The sequence below is a fragment of the Seriola aureovittata genome, chromosome 5 (genome assembly GCF_021018895.1).
Source record: "Seriola aureovittata isolate HTS-2021-v1 ecotype China chromosome 5, ASM2101889v1, whole genome shotgun sequence".
In the NCBI taxonomy this organism is placed as follows: Eukaryota; Metazoa; Chordata; class Actinopteri; order Carangiformes; family Carangidae; genus Seriola; species Seriola aureovittata.
In genome coordinates, this window is record NC_079368.1 from 22643207 (window position 1) to 22665700 (window position 22494).

Here is a 22494-nt window from a genome sequence, read left to right on the forward strand (position 1 = left end):
AGAAGGTCATAATGACTTACTGACTTAATTTGAACATACTACGAGTTTAGCTGTGCCATAACAATGTTTCCGTGCTCTAGAGTACGTTACATATGACCAGTAACAACCTTCGTTTACCAGTTAAGTTACATAGAAAAAAAAAAAACAGGTGAGGAGGTGCATGATTCAGCTCTTGTACAAACCGCCATCAGCACACACAGCTATGATGAATCACTAATGGCATCTCTTATATGCAGCAAGGAAAAATCTGCACGTTGATGCGGCTGCTGGCACACGCTCACACAGGCGTGCAAAGACACACACAGTGCCCAAACTCTTTTCAGTAATATCTGATGATGCATACGACACACACACACACACACAAACTCTACCAGCATACAACAGGTCATGCTAACACATGTATAGTTCTCATAAAAGTAGGATACTGTATGTGCCTGCAGGTTAGGTTGGAGTAGGGGTGTGATACTGATGCAATTTTAGTGGAAGCAGAAGTCATTTTCTAAACAGTTGTCTCTGCTTTTGATTGATCAGCGGTCAAAATAGCTCTGCGTACTTGAGAGGGGCATGTGGGAAGCTTTTATGAGAGAGACATGGCTACTGTATCATCACAACAGACTGCCAGACGGCAAGACAGACAGAAAGCAACTCACCGTCTGAGAAATGACAGAAAGCAAGGGAGAAAAAGCAGAGTGTCAATCAGGTAAGAATGAGGAGACAAAGATAGACCACAGGGAGAGGGCAAACAGAGGCATATTATCCTCACAGGGTGGGGGAGGGGGGAGAGAGAGAGAAGCATCATAGGCAAATCATCCTGATCAGCGCTTGTGTTTGTGCTCTAAGGGCTAGATTCAGTGGCAGAAAATCAATTTGCACAACCAATTTAGTACGTTCAGGCAATAGAACTGAGTGCACTCTACGTATTCACAGCAATGACAGAGCATTAGTCGCTGCATGACCGTGGCATTCCCACGGCAAGACTAGTATATGGCTAAATCTGTTAAAACTAGAGACAAATAAACAGTGTGAATGCCATGCAGACTTTATTCTGGGAATTGAAACAACAATCATAACCTCAGTGCTTGGCATAAAGCCACTAATAATACCAGCAAACTGTTTAGTTTTCTTCTCTTCTAATAGCCAGCGGTGTGGCTGCCTGAATGTGTTGCTGTACGTCTCACCGTACGTTCTCCTTACCTTTCAGGGCGATGACCTTGCTGGCGGGGTTCATGATGGCACTGTCAGCAGAGATCGGCCTCCTGATTGGGTTGGTGGGGTCGGTCATGTCCACGATCACCACCTGGTTCTGCTCACCCACCTTCTCCCTGATGCAGATGAACTTGTCCGACTCCATGGTCAGATAGCTGAACCCGATGTTGGCTGGGTTCACGCCCAGGTTCTGCAACTAATAATATAAACAACAGTAACGATGAGAATCTTTTCCCCTCATCTGGTAACTTTACTTTCACCCTATTTAGCATTTTAAAGTAATGCTTAATCAATTGTTAATAAACAGACTGTAATGTACATTTCTGAGAGTTTATTGATGTTTGGCAACTATTACAGCAATAACTTAGTAACTGAGCTGCAATCATATTCAAAGCCATAGTGTGACAGTTCTGGGAAATACACAGTATCTGACAGAGTTAAATGAGAGGACTGATATCACTCTCATGTCTGTATGGTAAACATGAAGCTAATGCAGGAGATTAGCTCAGTTTAAAATAAACTCAAAGCAGGACGAAACCTGGCTCAGTCAAAAGGTAACACAATCCACCTAACATCACCTCTAAAGTTCACAAATGAACATGTTATATCTCATTTGTTTAATTACAAGAACTGACAAACATCTGCTGTTATACAGGGGTTATATGTTTACCCAGGCTAGCTGTTTCCCCCTGTTTCCAGTCTTTAAGCTAAGCTAACTGGCTGCCGACTGTAGGATTCAAATGTCGTCAGTGATATATAATGACTCACATGAACAACCTTACAATGTGATAGAAAACTTTTATCATCATCAGTAATTATCATCCAGAGTCGTGTGTAAAGCTGTTTGGAGTTTCAATTTTTACCTTAGAAAAAAACAGTTTGCCAAAAAAGAAAAAAAAACATCTTTCTTCCAGAGCTTTTAGCCATCTCTTGTGGACTTCATCAGGAGATGGCGTTTGCTCAGTTGTCCATGTGAAAAAGTATTTACAAATTAATAAATACTTTTTTATCTTTAATCAGTATAACAACTGCATATGATAAATGCATATATTGTATTCACAAATGTTCTGACATATGTAGGATTTCAACAGTGTTACATTATAAAGTCATTCACTCATTATCTGTTGATCCGTCAGCTGTGGGTGCTTCACAAGTGTTCACATAGTTATTGACAAACACCATTAATAAACACTTAACACTAATTGTTCGTTGGTTATAAATTCTAAAGAGCGTATTGTTTGATAACCACCGGAAAGGACGAGCTATGAGCTAGAATTTAACTCACAGATGTAATGGTGGTCGAATCCAAACATGTAAAATGAATAAAAACATAGAGGGTTCTCTATTCCTGCGTGCCAACAGTTTCCTACATTTAGACTAAAAGTTAAACTCAGCTAGAGGTGGAATATTCCAACTTCACAGATGTTTTAAGACCTTTGAAGGAGTCTTGCCTGCATCACGACAACATTAAAAAATGCAGTGGGAAAACATATATGGCAGCTTCTGACATTTGCCTTGCAGGGGAAAAAAAACAGCAAGTAGCGAAGCAAAACGGTGTTTCGATTAAAATAGCAGCAGGTCTGCTCCAATTTTCCAGGGATACTCTTAAAGGTTGTCTTCCAGACTGGAGGTCTGGTGGTACATGGAGCCAGGGAACAAGCGTGGGCACACAGAGCAGGATGTCAACACAACAGAGTTTTTTTTTTTTTTTTTTTTTTTTTACACGCTTTTATCTATTGAATTTACAAAAGAAAGAAAGTACAGTGTTCCTTTGTTTCAGCAAAGCCTGTGATTAAACCCTGACACTGCATTTAATCATCTATATGAGCAGCCAGCTGTACGAAAAGTTTAATTAAGACTAGATTATTCAGCCTAAATCAGTCTGAGGCAACACTAAAGAAAATCCCAATAGACATCCACTGAAACCAAGAATAAATTATAATTTTTTTTAACAAAGTACCATCAGCAAATCCAATTCATTATTCTGTATATTTATTTTTCTAATGACAATAAGTCCCAAGATGCAACGAAAAGCAAAGACCGAGCCGATGTCAATTTCTGCTGTGTCAAATCTTACCAGAACTAACAAACATGCATCGCTCCACCCAGGTTAGCAGCTGCCTAACAGAGGAATTATTGTGCACATTGTCAAACTAACTGTGAACTGAGAGAGGGGCAGACCAAAACACGCACTCTCCCCTCTGATGACTGAGCTGACTGCATTATGCAGTCTGAGGCAAGCGGAAAGGAATCCTTACGCTCATCACAAGGACCGTACTATCTCGCAGTTGGCTGGTAGAGCAGGACAACACATCACGACCGCTGAGCCGTTTAAATCACGTCGTCTACAAAACAGGAAGGATGTAACAGTCAGCAGTCGAGGGTGGACAGAGTGAGAGAAGATGATTTTCTAGCAAGTAAAGCTCTTAAAGAAATAGCATTAGGGATGCAACTAATGATTATTCTCACTATCAATTAATCTACAGATCGTATGCCAGCAATCATGTCTTAGAGCCCAGGGTAATGTATTCACAATGCTTGTTCTACTCGACCAACAGTCCAAAACCCAGATATTCAGTTGATAGTCATATAAGTTGAGGAAAAGCATCAAACTTTCACATCTGAAAGGATGGAAATGTCAAATGTTTGGCTTGTAAAATTACTGAAGCAATTATTCAAGATCATTTAAAGCTTTACTAATCAATTTTGTTTTTACAATAAATTTGGATCAAGTCAATCATGTATATGTGAAAGGAGTCACTTTCACTGACAAACCCACAGAGGATTATCAACCAACTCTGCAGCTCCTCTGCTCTGCAGAACCTTTTAGCCTCTTCTAGCTCATTGTTTTGGTTTTATGACCCTCAAATTCCACTCTCAACCTACTTTCAGTGACAATCAATGCAGCGTTAATATTATCATCTCTCAACTTTAAACTTAAGTATACTGCAACAGCAATTTCTGCCTCCAGTGTCTCGTATGTCAAGAACTGCTGCTATTCTCTCAGTTTAACTATAACTGAAAGTAAATATGTTTTAGACCATTGGTCAAACATAATAAACAATTCGAAGACTTTACTTTGTGCTCTGGGAAAATGCGAGTGAACTTTTTCACTTCTTACTGACTTCTTATATACCAATATGATTTAGTCTGAAAATAATTGGCAGATTAAAATAACAGTTAGTTGCATTTTGCTCTTGTGTGATTTGGGATAAATTAGTCATATAGAGATACATATGAAAATCAGAAAATATCTTTATCAATATTGTGATAATGATTTCAACCATATCACGCAGCCACAACTCAATGTACAGTCGGTTTCTGTGAAGTGATGGGGACGCACAAGATAAAGGCCTCTTGAAAAGGCCACAGAGAAGACCTGAGGGAAGACTGGAGCCATATGCTGCATCTCCTCAAGACTGCCAAAACTATCTGTGGGAGGACAGGGGAGGGAAAATACGATAAAGATAGTGGGGGGGAGAAGATCAGGATGGGAACGAAAGGAGGAACTCAAGACAAAATCCAGCATCCCGCTAAAAACGAAGAGAGGAGGGAGCCAGTGCGAAGGAGAGGAGCCAGAGTGATAAATGCACCTTTTATGAGAAATGAAGAGTGAAGGATGAGAACGAGGCCTGTACAGTGCAGTTCCAGTAACACAGGCCTTTGGCAATTTACAGTTCAGGGTGGGGCGACTGACTCACCAGAAGGCAACCCCCCCCTGCACTCCTTCTTAGTAGAACATTCCAGGCTAAAATCACACTTCAACTACAACCTACTGTCTGCGGTGACCCATAAACTGCCTCTAGTAATACATATTCACACACACACACACACACACACACACACACACAGACTCTGAGCCCTCTGCCCCTCAACAGCTGTGATCCCTAAAACTGCATTAATATCGCAATAACAAAGGCAGCAGAACTTCACTGATGATACAGCGTTGACGGTATTTGGTGAGTCATAGACTGGGTGGACGCATTGCTGAGGCTCTGACACGTCGCATCAGCAGCTGAGGTTTTGGGGTATATGAGGAGATTACACAATTAAAAATGAGGACGGCAGCAGAAAGATGTGGACGTGTTGGTACTTTGCACGCTTTCTTGCACTAAAGGTACGTATAGGTGTACAGATAGCGATAGTGAAAACCTTAAAGCTGCCACAATCATAGCAGCTAATGATGGATAAATTACATATGTGTAGGTGGGATGGGTGGTCGTAAGGACAATGTCGCAGAAAACTTTTACCAAACTCTGCAGTTCCCGCTCCCCGCATTTACAGAGCATTTTAGCTTCTTTCAGCTCACTGTTTTGGTTTTACACTTTATTTTCTGACTGTTGGCTAAGACGTTTGCCATAATACTTAAAAGGTGGTAATGTGTCAGTGTTGTGTTTACAGCTTGTTACCAATTCTTTCAAGTGGCCAAAAGGTCATTTTGGAGCTGTAACAATTAGTCGATTAATGAATTAATCGAGCAATACGAAAATTATTCAGCATCTCTTTTTGAAAATTGAGTCATCATTTCGGTTATTCTTCAAGCAAAACTTTCAAATGTTCACTGGTTTCTAGTTATCAGATGTAAGAATTTGATGTTTTGTTTTTCATATATGACAGTAAACTGAAAATCTTTGGATTTTAGACAAACAGACGGATAAAACAACATTTTTTTTTTTTTTTCCGACAAAACAATTGACAAGCAATAATCTCCAAACGCGTTACTGCCTTAAATCGGTTATTGAAGGTTTGACAGTTCATTTAACGTTACAGAAGGACACAGTGTGCGTGTTGTATGTGTGAATGACTGCTCTCTCAATGCATTCACGATTGAGTTTTGGTGACTGAACACAGACGCTCAGGCTCGTCCCTGCCAGCCACTGCTGCAGTCACAGATGTGTTCAAATAGACCCAGTTAGACTGTTCTGTCATCCTGCTTCCTATCCTGATGTGATTTGCTTGCTTTAAATGGGGCCTGCTTACCTCATCCGTCTATCACATCCGTTGGTTTGACGTGGCGGCATCACTTTATCAGTACAGATACAGCAGCACACCAGGATGCTGTAAACAGCCGCAGAGCAGCAGGTTGGACTCTCCTAACTCAACTCGACAGGACAATGGTCAGGCGTTTGGAGCTGCGGGACATTTTTGCACTTACACAAGCTGGTACAATACGTAGGCCGCTGCACTGACAGCCAGCAGCAGAGCCACATAAGCTGAAAATGACTCTCACTTTTAGCTGGCTCATAATTAAAACAAACCATTCTCCTGTGCTCTTATTCCTTCATCTTCTCACCAACACAATCCACAGAACTTAACCACAGTTTGGAGGCCAAAGCGATGTGGCCTACACTCGGCTCCACACAACCATCTGGGGCACTGATCCAACTGGCCTATGAATGACACGCTATGACATGATAGCATCATAAATCATACTATAGTAAACAAGCAAAGAGTGATGATGGAGGGAGACTTTACCACACAGTTAATGACAGTGTAAGGTGGGCAGGCAATCCATAGCCACTGGTGTGGAGTGAGAAAATGAATACTATTGAATCACACGCTTAAACAATAGCTCTGAGATCCAGGCTTCATCCTCCACGTCCACATTAAACACCACATCAGCTTTAAAGAACTCTTTTGTTAGATATCTGGAGCACTTAGTTTGCTCTTTAACTCATGCAACAGCTAGTTCAAAAGGCCGGTACCTCATTGTAGAACTAGGTCCATGTTACACCCCTGAACCCAGACCCAGACTGCAGACACTGAGCTGTAAATACCAGGCCAAGAAAAAAAAAAAAGCTAAACAACTTGAGGCCCAAAGTCCTGGGTTTGCAAATTCCAAGCATTTTTTACCCTGCTAGAGCCACCTAGATTCACAGGGGGATACGACTGGGGCAGAGCTGGGATTTCACGGTAGAGGTGGAACGTAAAGCAGTCTGCTCTTTATCACTGTCTGAAGGCAGATTTCTTAGGAGATGTATAAGGGAAAGGTATGCACTATGAGAGAGCAATTTAAAGTAATAACCCAGACATTGCCAGGTACTGCACTGCCCTCCATCAGCCAGCAACAGTGTACCAGTCCTGTCAGTGAGGAGAGGAGCCTGGTGGCCTGCAAGCTCTCTTGGCCAGCACAGTTTTTTGTTTTTTGTTTTTTTTTTGTGGTGGATAAAGGATCTTTGGCTGACGAAAGTGGGGCTACTGGCCAGAGGAAGGGAGCAGAGAGAGCTGGGGGGTGGGGGCTCTGTGCTTTTTTTTTTTTTTCTAGTGAAAGGCCATTTCACTGCCTGCTGTTACCATAACAACAGGCTACAGACCAGGGGAGGCGGAGGGGTGCGTCACAAAGTTTCTCTTTTGGCTGCAAGACACCAAGCACTGGGGCTGCTATGGGACAATGATTATCAAAGTCCAAACCACAGAAGAAAAGGGGGCCATGCAGGAAATAGTTCCTCCACAGACGACCAAATAACTGCCCACTTCTTTTCCTGTTTAGTCACAGATTGTACAAGGGTATTTTGTGTTGTTTTTTCCACAAGAGACTGCCAGCCAAAGACTACAGGGCCTTTGCTACTTTTTCATGTTGACGACCAACAACCAGAGCTCGGAGACTTCTTAGATCAATATCATATTGATACTGTAACATGAAAATAGATCTTATATGCGGTTTTGGTTATTGCAAATGAGGATTTTGCTCAAATGATGTGTTTCCCTGGTCTCACAGCTGAGTGATGCAGTTTTCTGAACTTACTTGAACTGTTGTAACTGAGTGAGTGCAAAATAAATGCTTGTGCTTCTTCACACACACATACTCTACAGTCTAAAAACATTATCAATATGTCACGGTGTCAGCTCAGCGCAGAAACTGGACATTTGCAGACACGACTGACCAGTGTTGTTGTTGTTGTTGATGTTGAAGGTTACAGAGTAAGAATATGTTGCTGCAGGACATGACAACAACATGGGATCCACAAAGCTTGAGTGCAAGTGCCATTCGGGTCTCAGTTACAATGTATCCACGAACAGCTGAGCGCAGTTGGCTGCAACAAAAAGTGTCAAAACACCGCAGTTTGCATCGGCGCGGATTGAAAATGACAGCGGCGTTTTTCCACTTGAAGGGAGAAAACTGCGGCGTATCCCCACACACACACACACACACACACACACATAGACACACATACACACACATAGACACACCGGTCCGCATTGGAGCTGTATACGATCTCAATTTTTACAAGTCATCATCTGCCCGGCAGGAGAAAACTAGGCCTGTGGCTATATTGAGCACCACCCTGCAGCCCTATTTCAGATTCCATTTAAATGCGACATGTGCCGTGTGTTTGCGGACCTACATGGGCGAGGAGCTGCGCAAAAACAAATGAGCTGAGATTAATTTTAGGGCTTTTCCGAGTCCGCTTACCTGCAGATGTTCCTGAAATCGTATCGGCAGTATCTGAGCCATTTCTGGAGGATTTCTCTGTCTGAAGAATCCGTGAGGAAGGAAAGGGGAAGGGGACAACAGGAGGAATAGAGGTGGTCTTGTTCTGTATGCGCCCTAAACGTTCCCAAAAGTCAAATATGATGGGCAGTAGTAGGTAGTCTGGGCGGCTTGCGTTGATATCACACGAATCCAGTGACTGCTCCCATTCACTAGCCCCCCTACACCAGTCCTGAATCAAAAACTCCGCACCTCCGCTAAGAAAACTAGTCCACTTCAACTACTACTGAGCTCCGTGCCATAACCAGTTCTTCCTCGAGCCTTGTACGGATACGGGGTTGTCCTAAAATTCCGTACTGAGTAATTGTACATGATGACTTCACAAAAGCACTCAGTGTCTCGGATTTTTTTTTCTCCCTTAGACCTGTCAAAGAGGTCGGATGTGCAGTGTGTACCCCTCCGCCGCAGCCCCTTCCCCCTTCCTTTCCACCAACTTCGAAATCAGGGCTCGTGACAAGCGCCCCACCTTTGCACGATTTCTACAGAATAACTGACACACAATTTTTCCAAAAATATGTGTTGTTGCGTTGATGTCTCATAGCTGTGTAACAGAGAGGCCTGCTGACTTTACAAAGTCTTTTTCTATGGAGCTGAAACTGCATCTTTTTGAAGTGTACAGGATCTCATATGGCCCTCTACTCTCATCATCATTATCATCACCATCATTTTCATCATGCCTGGTGAGCAGCAGGCTGTGCACAGATGAAAAAATACACTCTTAATAGTTAGTTAAGTATAAAACAAACATTATTTCTGTCATGATTATGAAATGTGAGTTGGCAGCTGGTCTGAAAAATACTTCTCTTTTAACAGAGGCCTGTGCTCTACTGATGTGAGTCAGTGTTTCTCACAGGATGTGGCAAGCACAGACGTCATTTCAAATCAAAAAGATATTGTTCCAAAGGATTTGGCTTGCACAAAAAACTGTCGGAAGTTAGTAAAATGAAAGAAATAAACTTGTATATCTGCCAGTTAACAAAATAAAAACCTCTGGCCCGACATATCCCTGGGTCTTTCGGCCCAAGTCTGGCCCATATACAGTACTTCCACACCTGGGCAGATTCTGGCTGTCATCATTCACTATTGGCTGGAAAATTTGCTGTGTGTGTGTGTGTTCCAGAATTGGTCCACATGTGGCGGTAGCATCTGACAATCATGCTATGTGTGGGCCAGATTCAGGCCGTGGAACCGGGCTTATACTGGGCCAGAAGAAAACAAGCATGTGGCCCAAGTAGTAGTAGTAGTAGATTTATTTAGCTATCTGGGTCATTAATGCATAACAACATAAACACTTTGTAATTTTATTAATAAAGTGATCAGCAAATAAAGTTTCTTTTTCTTTATTTATTATTATGGAAACAGTTGTATTTACAATAGAAAAGAAGAAAGAAAGCAGAGGACATGTTCCAGGTAATTTAAATAGTGACAGAGCAGAGGCAATAAGTCTCCATGACATTATGTTTTATTAATTCAATTTTTGATTGAAAATCTGTGATCTGTGGCATCCTGCTGCCTATGGGGTTTAAGACACTGACCGTGTAATTGAATTGTCCCTGGTTCAATTCCTGGCAGGGATCTTTTCTGCATGTCACCCCCCCACCCCATTCTCTCTCTCCCCTCACTTCCTGTCATCTCTACTCTCACTGCCATATAAAGGTAGAAAAGCACAAAAAATCAAAATAAATTCTCTAACATAAAATGAATTTGGGTGGTTGTTACTTTTAAAGGGACTCTACAAGGTATGGAGGGTGAGCTGCTGTGCTGGTTGTTTAACATATCACTTTGTCATACCAGCAGTAATCACACAGAAGCCCCACTCCCACCTGCTAAATTACACTGGCTCCAGGAAGTCATTTAGCACTCATTTACACCACTGGACTATGCAAATACAGCAGCTCGCACAAGCCTCTAGACTTTCAGCCTGCACTGAAATCTACCGCATAATATGATCAGACAACTTAGAGCTGTGCTATTACCGTATAAAAAACGAATATGTTAAAAAAAAGTAAAAGACATAATATCTTGGCAATGTCAGATGTGCTAAGCTGAAACTGTATGATGCTCTCTCTATATGTAATTCCCTGACTTTTAGGTGACTGATGTAATTACAATTATATTAATCAACAATTTGACATAAAACAATATATTTTTTTAAAGAGATTTTTAGATTCAGTCCATTCAGTGGACAAAATTTCAATGGCAATTATTTAAAGTTGACCAGTTTTTTGTCCCTGTACAAGCCTGTGAAGAGAGCAGTCACAATCTGTAAATGATTGATTTCACCGTGATGTGAATGGATAACATTGATTATTTGTTTTTTGCGTACACTTATCATTCTGACTTGTAGTGTTCTGGCAGGCCCAAGATTTATGGTTTGGCCACAGAGGAGGTCGTCTCGCCCTGACAGGAAGCAGGTATAACCACCGGCATCTGGTCAGCGGCCACTCTGAGGCAGCTCACACACACACACACACACACACACACACACACACACACACACACACACACGAACACATATGCACATACACATTCACACACATCTACTGGTGTCTCACTACAAACCCCCAGCTGACTGCACTGACCTTCTGACTGATGAGGATCCATAATAAGTTGAGATTGATTTTTAGGGTCAGGGTCCAGGTTAATAGATGGATACTGGTAAACATCAGTAAATATAGAGAAACTGTGGTAGAATAAATAAAATAAAAACAATGTAAAGCAGATCCATCTTTACTTTATGATCTATATTACAATATCACACCAAACAGACAGCTGTAACATACAGTCTCTTCAAAATGTCATCAAACAAAAAACTAAGCTAGGGAAAAAAGATACACACAAAATCTATACTCACGATTAAAATAAAATTACAGGCATTTATCTCAACGGTTCATCATACATGATCATAATAATGGAAATGAGTATGAGGCTCAAAGAGATGGTGAAGATTATAGCTGCAAATTGAGAAAGCTCTTGTGATGTGGTTTGATATCTCATAACAGCAGAAATGTTCTGTTTGTGTATTTAAAAGTCAGCGAAATACAGTGATGTGACAGCAAGCTCTCCACCTACAGACAGGACGATTGTTACAGTAAAACAGTGACACATTTTCCCTTTTCACCAGAGAACTGTTAAGCTTGTGCAATTATTGCTAAAATGGTGAGTCATGGTGCAAAACAGACAAAAATCGCCTCGTCAGACGACAGAACTTGACGCTCTCTGAGTTTTAAGTTTTGAGTTTATGCTGCTGTCATGTCATCTGGCTGCCGAGTGTGGTGGAGCAACAGTTTGTGCTATTTACATCATCTCTGCCAATATTTCAGTGTGATGACAGTTTGCATTCTCTATTTCAATTTATCAACAACAAAAAAAAAAGCCTGCATTATTTCCAAGTTGGAAACTTTCAAACAGTGCAATTATCCTGATATGACTCATATGAACACAATATAAGAGAGGCTGTAGTAGTGTACTTTTAAGGGCGTGCAGGCTTGGTTAAATAGGCTGTGTGCTTGGCCTGGCTCTTGCTGTCGATCAGAAGCAGCTGGTTATTTCTGTGGTGAGAAATCATTTCGTCGAGACTGGTGAAAATCTGAGAGAGAGAGAGAGAGAGAGAGAGAGAGAGATAAAGGGAGAGTGGTGACCAAACAAAAAGCCTGAAACTCGTGCTCAGCTGTAATTCTTCCACAGTCCTGTTTTCGACACTCCCCTCTCTTAGAACTGCCTCATTGGCCCTCACCTCTTCGTTCTTCTTGCCCTCTTTTCCCAGGGCGTAGCCTTGTGTCTCCTCCAGGAAGCGGATGGGAATATTGTACACCTTCTGCTGGTAGAGCACAGCCAGGGTGAAAGGCTGGCGGGAGTTCTGAGCCGAGCTGTGACGGATGAGGAAGGCACCGTCCTACGATGAGGAGAAAGAGAAGACAAACAGGACGATCTGAGTAAAACCAACACTCCAAGGATTGAGAAAGAAGTTTGGGAAGAATGAGAGAATGAAGAATTGTTTAGTGAGAAAAGAGACATATCATCCAGAGTAAGTGAAGGAAATGTGAAAAACAAATCAGTCCTGGAAGCCCTGAAGCTGTCAGATGCAAGTTTGGCTTTTATTTGTGTGTCAGCGAAAACATGTACACAAACACTCAAGTTTCTTCATTGCCTGTGCCGCACCTTTGCCTTAAGCCCTTGTGTTGCTTGGAAATGAAAAGTAATTGTGGTTGAAACGCCCCCCCCCCCTCCCCCCACCATTAGCTGTTAATTCACTGTGAAGTCAAACATCAGACTGTTTGATTTACCTTGTTGACCCTCTGTAAGAGGTCCTCCGCTGTCTTTCTGTTGCAGTCTCCGGCAAACCACTCTTTACTCTGGGAGATGGCAAATAGTAAATACATCAATAACAGAGCTTTAATCCTGCATTTAACAGTGGTGGAAAGTAACAAGTACATTTACTCAAATTCTGTATTTAAGTGTAGCTTAAAGGTGCTTGTATTTTACTTGAGCATTTCATTTTCACGCTACTTTATACTTCTACTTCACCACATTTCAGAGGTGCATGTTGAACTTTTTACTCCGCTACATTTATCTGACAGGTATAGTTACTTTTCAAATTACGATTGCACATTAAGCATCATATGAAAAGGCTGTAAAATACAACACAAAAACCCTTACAGCCGTGTTTACTTGAGGCCCCTCATTACAAGTTTGCAGCTCCATCAAACAGATATTTCAACACTCAAATAATGTCATATATGATAATATATCGTCACTAGTGGCCAGGTACTTTTTGTACTTTGATGATAACACTTGCTACTTGCAATAAAATCATTTTACACTGCTGTATTATCACTTTAACTTAAAAAAACGTAAAGGTTGTGAGTATCTCTTCCACCACTGTTGTTTAAAGTCATGTTAGATTTTCTGTGACAGACACAAACCTCGTTCCCAGATTGTTTGGTTGCCCTCATACCACCAAAGGAGGCTGAAAACCAATAGAAAAACTTTTTATTTGTCAAGTGCAGTGTCTGGAATCTGTATTTAGCAACAGACAGATGGTAAAAATAAAAATAAAAAAGTAAAGTTTGATCCATGCAACATTTGGATTACATGAAGTGAAGAATCTGAGCAGACCCCAAATGATCACAGTCATCCCTCAGGATTTAAAAAACCCTCTTTTTGAAAAGATGTGAGCTTACCCACAGGCTTAGTGCCTGCCATAGGATGATTTGGAGGGCTAGAATAAAGACAGCAAGGCTAATGTTATACACTGAATTTATTTCTGATGTATGCATGCACTTGTAAATGGGGTCAACAGCAAAACAGGCTGGAAATCACTGCAGTTTGTATCTGTATGACAAACCTCTCCAGCCTCTCTGTGTTATTCACCTCTTACCTGGGTTTAGCTTCCTTCAGGTTTGCTGGAAGAGGGGGCTTAACACTGGGGGTTGGCGGAGGGAGTTTGGTAGGAAATGTGGCACGTCGTGCTTCAACTGAAGGAGCTATAGAGGAAAGATATGTACTCTTCAACGTCATCATCACCATGGTCAAAATAATGTGCACTGATATTTGATCAGTTTTACTGAGTAAAGGAGATGTGGTGTTTACCTGTTTTTACCTCATTTAAGGAAGGCAAGAACGAATTCTGAAAGGGAGGAAATAAATGTTACAAGCTGAGCTTCATTTCCTACGCGGGAAATGGAAATCCAGAGTGAGACTGAAAACTTTCTAATTCAGCGTTCACTTATATAAGACTAAGCAGTGAGATGGATGGACACACTCACAGACTTGGCTCTGGGAACAGGAGGCTTCATCCTGCAGATAGGGGAGAATGTTAATTTTCATTGTATCTTTAGTACCATGAATTGACCGTGTGATGCCGCTATATATCGACCACATTTGCATTTTTCTGCAGAAACAAAGCAGCATCGTTGTCTGATTGGATCATGAAGCTTTACAGACGGTTATTTCATATTTAGTGCATATCACCATGTTTTGATTAGGTATTAGGATGAAAGCTGCTTTGACTCTGGTACAGATGCACGTACATGGGTATGGGAGATGGTACAAGTGCCGTCTTGGGAGATGGAGGCATCGGCCTCATCGGCCCTCGAGGGGGAGGATCGCAAGCTGAGGAGCAGGGAGAAAGGAAATCTTCATTTTTATCTTTCCATCATCTGGAAATGAAATCTCGTTGTGTTTTCATTTGAATATTTTGAAGTAACTGTTGCTGCTGGATTATCACTCACTCATCAAGCACACACAGAGCAAGTTCTTGTGAAGTGGGACTCAACCTACCTGCTGTTGGTTCTAAATATAGGTCATCATTATCTTCCTGAAAAACAAAATGATAAATATTATCCTGTCACGATAATGTACAGGAGCATATCTAACAAAATACATGGTGAAATGTGCCAGAAGTTGAGAAAGAATTCCTGGCTGACATGAGTCGCCTTATGTATTCAGCTTTTGGCATTATTTATATAAGATTTAATGTTCATGTATGTTTATTAAGGGGTAAATCTGCTCAGACTGTTTCAAGAGCTCTTTGAGAGCTCCCTCTTAGACCAGAGCCTTTTCTGCAAACTGTTTAACCATTTGCTATAAACCATCAGTTCCTTGGTGTAAGCATCTCTGACTGAACTAATGTTATATTGTCTTTTAGGCCCTGTAATAGGTCTCGGGCTGTGCTATCAAATTGTCTTTGAATCCTTCCCTCACCCAAGCAGAGTGCAGATAATCGACTGCTTAACTAGGCCTTACATCTACATTCTATGGGCGTATTACGAAACAATGGGCCCCTGGGAACAGACACATTATAGGTTCCCCTCGCACCTCCTACATAGGCCCAAGACCCTCAGACTGAAAGAAGTGCTGTCTGTAGTTATTTTACGCCTCATTCAGTGACATTTTACAGGAGTTATCTGCAGCATTTAGTTCACACCGGAGATGAAGAGAGGCTGCACATTTCTAAATAATACTACAACAAACTATACAAATTATTATAGACAAAGAAGAGAAACGTTGAAGGATTACATTTTCTTAAAGCTGTGCAGCTGTAATGAAGGGAAAAAAAGAAAGACAAATACTGGATTGGACATGGTTGGCAGATACTGAATATTAAAAAAATAAAAAAAACACATACACAATCAGGACATCTGCACTTTGACCTGAGCTCTGAGATTTTTCTACAAAAAAGTAGAAAAAAAAGCCACTTCACACAGATGCTCAGAGGCATTAGTCCTGTGAGCCTGTGCCCAGTAGACCTGTTCACTAATCCATGCCTGATTGGCCCAACTGGCTTAATAAGCAGTTTCATCTGAATGCCACGGCCTGCACAGTTGTCCAGCCACCGTGTCTGGTTTGATTTTGCAAATAGCCACTAATTAGCAACTTCTAATCATACTTCTGGTATGAGAGATTTTTCCACATTATGAATCATGTCCCCTGACCCTGAAAAAAAAGAAGAATAAAGCCAGTGAATTAAACTCACCTGTTCTTCATTTGGATCCAGATACACATCTGAAACGAAGAGAGAAAATCTGACAGTGATCAGCGCTGCGGCCTCTAGTGGTGGGGAAAGGCCTCAACAATTGTATATAAGTGACTACAATATGAAAAGGAGTTAACAATGCAAAGACTTTTACTTTTGGTTGGCTACTTAAAAATATTTTTATAGTACTGATTCTGTATTTCTATTAGTAGTATCATTTTGAAAAACCTTTACTTGTAACAGCATTAGGGTTATAGTTTCTTCACTGTGGTTTAAAAGTTCGGAGTATTTCTTACACCATTAGTTATAACATTCATTTATGCATCACTTTCAGTTTTCCAACATTGTCTTCTTAACTAAAGTTAGTTAGACTATTATGAAAGATTTGAGGTATTCAGGGTTTTTGCAACAGTGGGGCAAAGAGGAATATTCAAGCAGAGCATCTAAGCTAATTAGACTGTGACCTTTGACCTAAAGTTTCTGGATAACTGGGCAAAGTCAGAGGGTGTGGAAATAATCATCTCTTCATCTGAGACAACGTGAAGAGACAAGTTCCTCATCTTTGAGATTTCATTATTTTGGCAACACGTGAAGCACAAAGTGGCGATTGCTTTGTTGTTCTTGCAGATCACTTTGCAATCAGTTTGCTGATTAAGTTGAATTTCTGACACAGTCAAGGTGCAGTTCAATGGCAGCGCAGTGGGTGGCACTCTCTTCTTTGTTACTGCTGTTTAACTTACTGGTAATGACCCATTTCTGGTTGCATTTATTTATTCTGATTAAACTGCTGTTACTGCTGGAAACACTGAGCACAATATTTTCTTGACGTTGCACCGTGACATTTTTTTCCTGGGACAGATCTAGTAGACAACAGGTGCGCAGCGACAGCAAATGTAAATTCTTTCATGGCGTGAGTTTGACAAATGATTGTAATTCTGTAAATATAACATGACTAATAAAACAAATAAAGACATTCACCTGCCTCTCAGTCAATAGCCATTTATAGTCTGATGGATATGAAAGGCTTATTTGTGTAATTTGGTGGAAGTGATTACCGCACCTTCCTCGGTGTTGGACACAGGGACTGGAGCAGGAACAGACCGGACTGGTGGAGGAGGCATCATCTTGTTTCTCCCAGGCTTCTCAGTTCTGTCTATTTCAGGTGCTGGGAGGGAGAATGATGTAGTTGTAGCACACTGTAAATGCACTGTAGTTTGTGTAGTTGCAAATGAATGCAGATGAATAACTCACGTTTCCTGGTGTTGGCTTCATAGCTGAAAACATTGGCCCGTTGCAGAGGTTTCTGAATAACAGGGGTGAGATCACTTCATTAGAAACATTAAATGTAACATTTCAAACACTCTTGAAATCTCTTGACAGAGGCAGAGACACACAGACGAGTTACCAAAGCTTTTCCCGCCCTGGGTGGAGGAGCGGCTTGCCTCTGTGGAACAGCAGGGCTGGACGTCCTCTCTGCACAAAGTTGCATCAGTTAACAGAAGTTTAGAGAAAAGGTCAGTTTTATATTGCCTTATGTATCAACAGCTCTTTGAACTGTTTATACCCTAACCCTATTAGCCGTGGTGACTCAGTGCAATGATGTTACCCAGATAAACATTTTCCTCCACTTGTCTCTGTGGGACTTTCATAGCCGGACGCTCACAAGGAGGTGCTTCATACATATCGCCTTCCTCGTCATCCTGCCATAAGAGAGTACGAATACGAAGCTGCTTTAAAGGTGCATGCATGTTGAATATTAAGAATTTCATTACATCAATTCTGAGACAGTAGTATGGGTGTTTCAGTCGAGTGAGACCATAGCTAAAATTGCTGGAAGCCTTATGTCTGCATTTTACAGTATATTGTGCACAGCGGTGTAAAATTGTCCAGGAAATCTGCTGGAGTCAGTGAAAGGCCAAAGAAAAAAAAAAATTCTGATTAATTTAGATGAAAAAAAAAGTAATCCTCTTCAGGGTGAACGCAGCAATAAGGTATTCACCAAAAAAAAAAAGAAGCAGCAGAGCTAATGGGAAATGCATGGATGGATTATGAGACAATGGGCCGGTGGGCACAGACATGTAAAAGTCCCCAACCCTTCCTGAGGAGGAACAAATCCAGTCTGAAACAGAGGTTCTACTTGTTCTACGTCTCTTTGAAGTCCTTTGTGTTTCTTTGAATTCATTTGGTGTCTTTTTGTGGTTGTTTTATGTCTCTTTGTAATGGTTTTATTGACTTTCAGCAATGCATCCATCCACGGGGACATGTGGTAACAATATCATATAGAGATGTTTAAAAATGCCACATGTAGCACCTTTAAAAGCAACCTGTAGAAGCACAGATTCAGGAACTTGTGGTCTTTCTACTTACAAACTCATCTTGTGGCCACCCAAACCCTGCATTGTTATCTGAAACAGATTAAAAATGAGACACTGACAGATAATAAATGCAGTGATCCAGTGAAGAAAGAAAAAAACAGGAGGAATCAAAACATTTTCCCTTCATTTTACCGTGAGGTTAAATCTCACCTGTTCTTTTAGGTGGCGCCGGAGGTCCACTGTGTCTGAGGGAAAGAGGGGAGGTGAGATTGTGCAGGGGCATTTTGTTTCATGAATAACACATCAACAGCAAAACCAATAAGGTTTTACTGATACTGATTATACTTACAGGTTCTTCAGTTTTCCAAAAAAGCTCTGAAAAACACAGAGACCTCAGAATTAACAGACAAAATGCTCTTAGCTGCATGCCTGGCTAGAAATCATTTCATTTTTATCAGCTTCATCATCAAGCCTGAGTCAGTGGCTGCTTTTTTTGGGGAGAGTCACACAACAACAATAAAACTTTATTTTAACACCCTATGTAGGACTTCTACTCACTGCAGTTGAGAGGGAAACGTTGTACCTTTTACATGTTCTAGATTTATTTGATATCCTTACTGTAGTTACTAAATACTTTACAGATTGAGATTAATACAACATGATGTGTTATATGTGAAATCAATATAAGAGACTTGACTCCCAGAGGGAAATTCACAAGCTCTCCAGCAGCATATAAAGATATTAAAATTAGCCACACATTTATCTGCTGCAACATTTACATTACACTTACCTACATTTACACTATTCTGCAAAATAGTACTTTTACCAATGACACTTTAAGATTATATTGATGGTACTACTTTTTTTAGTAACAATTTGAATGCAGGACTTTTACTCGTAACAGAGTATTTCTACACTGAGGTGTCACTACTTTTACTTGGGTTTAAGATCCGAGTTCTTTTCCTGCCACTGATTATTTGTACATATAGTTCTAATAAATGTTAATCTCATTATGTCCTTATCTCTCTGACTTTTAATTGTTGCTGCTGTCCATTCAAACTCAAAGCTGTTTTGAACTCCTGAACATTACCAGTGAAATCACAGAAACGTACATGTGCAGGGATGTGATGTGAGATAAATATAAACTTTGAAACGAAATCAGACAGTGGAGTGACAGTGGCTCTGTTTTCCCCACAGTGCCAGGCAGCCATGGAGGAAGTGTTGATGTAAAGTAAATGATTACAGACAAACAGAAAGGGAGTGAGGAAGGACCTGCAGAGTTTCCATCTCTCACACACTCGGGCACCGAATGTCAGGAAACGGTTGCTTTTCTGTTGATGAATTATGATCAGGTTAGAGGAGATAAAAGAGAACTGTGCTGCCATTTCTGCTATTTATGACCTTTACCTCACACAGTCACTCCAAATATATCTGCATTTTAAGGTTGGATCAAGTTACAGTGACAGTGAAGTTCTGCTTAGTCTCAAACACAGAGTTGAACTGCTACGAGCTGTAACATCTCCGTGATAGGAAATTTATTAAACACCACCTGTAAAGTGAAAAGTGTTGTCAGTGGCTCAGAGAGCGAACAGCAGGAAAAAGGAAAAAGTGCCGTGACCATGAAGTGAAATCTGATGCAAACGAGGAGAAGACACACTGAGCCATAGACAATAGAAATAGTGTTTCTGTGTTATCACAAGCAATTATTTTAGATAGGAATGAATATGAACCACTATAGTATTTCATTTTTATGCTTCACAGATAATCAGATACTATATGTGCTGAAAATCAGTTATCAAACTCCACTGAATGTAATAAAGTATTTTTCAGTTATCGGTTAAGGTCATCGCTTCTATCTAGATCTATACCTCTATTTCGTAATGTTTAATCTGGTATGTTTTCATGTGAACACACAGGGAAGTCCTCCAACCACAAAACATTTATCTGCATGAACTCCTGACACTAGATGAAGGGAAACTGAACACTTATCAGACCAGAAAAAAAATGGTCATAGGAGACTGTTAAAGCTGTTTTCCTAAGATAAGATTTTTGTGTTACCAAAACCCATCTGTAGTTAGATATCACTTATACACAATATCTTTGTATGGTGTAGGTTTAATGGTGCCAAATAGGGTATTGAGTGAAAACTATATGAGGAAGCAGGTAACGTTCAGATCTCATTGTGAACTAAAACATTTTTTCTGTAAGACGCAGGAGTTTTTGAGAAATTTGCACCAACAGAATTAAAACTACAGAAAGATCAGCACCAAACATGAGAGACACGCAGCCTGACAGTAAGTTGGTTTCTCCCTGCCTGAAACATCACAGACTGAAACCTAGCAGCAGCACCTCTGAGTGAACAACAGCACAAACTACTGCGTGGCCATGTTTGCTGTAAAAGAGTCTGAAATGTATTATGATAAAAGTGACACCACTGGCATGAAAAGTAACAACAGCTGACAACAAACAAAATGGGAAGCTTGACATGCCACATACAAGAACGTAGAAGTGACGCTATTTGGTCTGAAATAAACATGTGTGTGTACATATGTATGATTTCCAATTTATTTGAATTAAAACTTTAACATCTGTGACAAAAAAGCAGATACTGCTTAATCTAAATCTCACACAAAACTTCATTAATGTGCAAGATGTAACTCACACAACAAAAATAACACCGGTACCACACCTGTGAATTTATCATGTATGTACCAACTGTGTTTCAATTTTATAGACAAAATCCTGGTTAAATGCACTTAAACATGTTTGATTAAACTTTGATAACTTTAACATCAGGTAAGAAACTGATTTTATGGAGGTCTGTTGAACAGAGAGAACACACAAAGGGACGATTAACACACTTTCTGAGAACTTACCGATGATTGTAGGTGTGTTTACTTTAACATTTTTTACTGTTTGCCTTCACATTCCCACACAATCACAACTTTAACAGTGCAGCTGCTGAAATAAGTAACTACACTGAAGGTTTACAGAGCACTCAGTTGCTCCAACACAGAAACTCGACCATCGACAACACCTACTCACTTCCTCCTCATTCCACTCACAGTTACCGGACTATAAACCAAAGTGTGACAAAAATAAAATAGTACTTTACCATTGTCATGATTTTTGGTCGATTCTCACAGCTCAAGTCATGAGGAAATGTCTTTGTTTCGGTTCTTGGATGCAAATGGTTTTAAAGATTGAAAGCGAGCGATACAGAGAGAATGTGAAGAGCAGCTCTAACTGATCTCATTTGCATTTCCTACCTGTGTCAGTCAGACAGCTTCACCTGCTGCTCTCTACCTTTAATAGAGCTGCAGCCAATGCACAGCTCAAACACGGCTCTGAATTTCCCTACTGCAAATGGTCCAGTAACCAATTAGAATTTATATCATTTGATACAACTGGAAAATAACATCTCCTTTGTACTCCAGCCTCCATCAAAAGGGGAAATGAATTATTAACTCTTGATACGCACACCAGGCACCAATGGAGTTATTAATAAGTTGTCAAAGAATCCAAACAGGGCTTATTGTATTTTACACCTATTAAAACTACAAAAAGTGAAGTGATTACAATCCCAGAGTGTGTGAAGAGCACATACAAACTGAAACTATCTGCTACAGGTAGCCTATTCAGTTGCCAGTTTATTAGGTACACCTAGCTGCAGTTCAACAACATCACAAAGTGCAGCCTCCAAAATGACCAGACAGTTGAATCAACGCTTCTCTAAATCAATCCCAACAAAAAATTCAACCCTCATGAAGGGAAGATCTATTGCAGGACTGTTGTTTTAGACTGAAACTGAGTGTAGGTTTTAATACTAACTCAATAAGTTTCCTTTTTGGCAACAAGATAACTTATTATTTATCACCAGATAATGTCCCCACAGTTAATTACTTGTAGAAGTAAAGTCAGTCTTTTTGCTTTTAGAAATGATCACATGTAGATCACATTTGTAGTTCAACAATAGATCACTGGAGTCCAAGAGTCTCTCTTTA

The 22494-nt window shown here is 40.6% G+C and overlaps 2 protein-coding genes across 5 annotated transcripts in view; both read right to left on the reverse strand.

Annotated features, from left to right (window-relative positions):
* cltcl1 (clathrin, heavy chain-like 1) overlaps positions 1 to 8998 on the reverse strand; it is a 28784-nt gene extending 19786 nt beyond the window's left edge. Inside the window, exons 1-2 of one of the 3 annotated variants that reach the window (XM_056376237.1) lie at positions 8621 to 8998; positions 1195 to 1402 (exon numbers count right to left, since the gene is read on the reverse strand). In XM_056376237.1, coding sequence (XP_056232212.1) covers positions 1195 to 1402; positions 8621 to 8662 — 250 coding nt within the window. In that variant the 5' untranslated portion in view covers positions 8663 to 8998. The remainder of the gene's footprint in view (positions 1 to 1194; positions 1403 to 8620) is intronic. The other 2 variants (XM_056376236.1, XM_056376238.1) reach the window with 2 other exon arrangements.
* A 2414-nt stretch (positions 8999 to 11412) lies between these two features.
* Positions 11413 to 21928, reverse strand: si:dkeyp-117b11.1 (B-cell linker protein). 2 transcript variants are annotated; one of them, XM_056375397.1, is made up of 19 exons: positions 21606 to 21928; positions 18840 to 18865; positions 18701 to 18735; positions 18543 to 18580; positions 17782 to 17875; positions 17581 to 17648; positions 17427 to 17478; positions 17236 to 17340; positions 16176 to 16204; positions 14981 to 15017; positions 14731 to 14812; positions 14467 to 14497; positions 14291 to 14327; positions 14079 to 14184; positions 13882 to 13919; positions 13624 to 13667; positions 12985 to 13053; positions 12435 to 12593; positions 11413 to 12287 (listed from the first exon to the last, which is right to left on the reverse strand). In XM_056375397.1, the coding sequence occupies exons 1-19, from the start codon at positions 21612 to 21614 to the stop codon at positions 12171 to 12173; spliced, it is 1176 nt and encodes a 391-aa protein (XP_056231372.1). In that variant the 5' UTR covers positions 21615 to 21928; the 3' UTR covers positions 11413 to 12170. The 2 variants fall into 2 exon arrangements, with proteins under 2 accessions (XP_056231372.1, XP_056231373.1); XM_056375398.1 differs by lacking the exons at positions 18840 to 18865; positions 21606 to 21928 and having other exon boundaries at positions 18543 to 18604.
* Positions 21929 to 22494: the final 566 nt, after the last annotated feature.

What these genes read in the sequence shown, in the direction of transcription:
- si:dkeyp-117b11.1 (XM_056375397.1), bottom strand. An exon ending in TGTGTCCAACACCGAGGAAG is followed by an intron (nt 16,205 to 17,235) that starts GTGCGGTAATCA and finishes TCTTCGTTTCAG; the next exon opens with ATGTGTATCTGGATCCAAAT. An exon ending in CTTAAATGAGGTAAAAACAG is followed by an intron (nt 14,185 to 14,290) that starts GTAAACACCACA and finishes TTTCCTCTATAG; the next exon opens with CTCCTTCAGTTGAAGCACGA.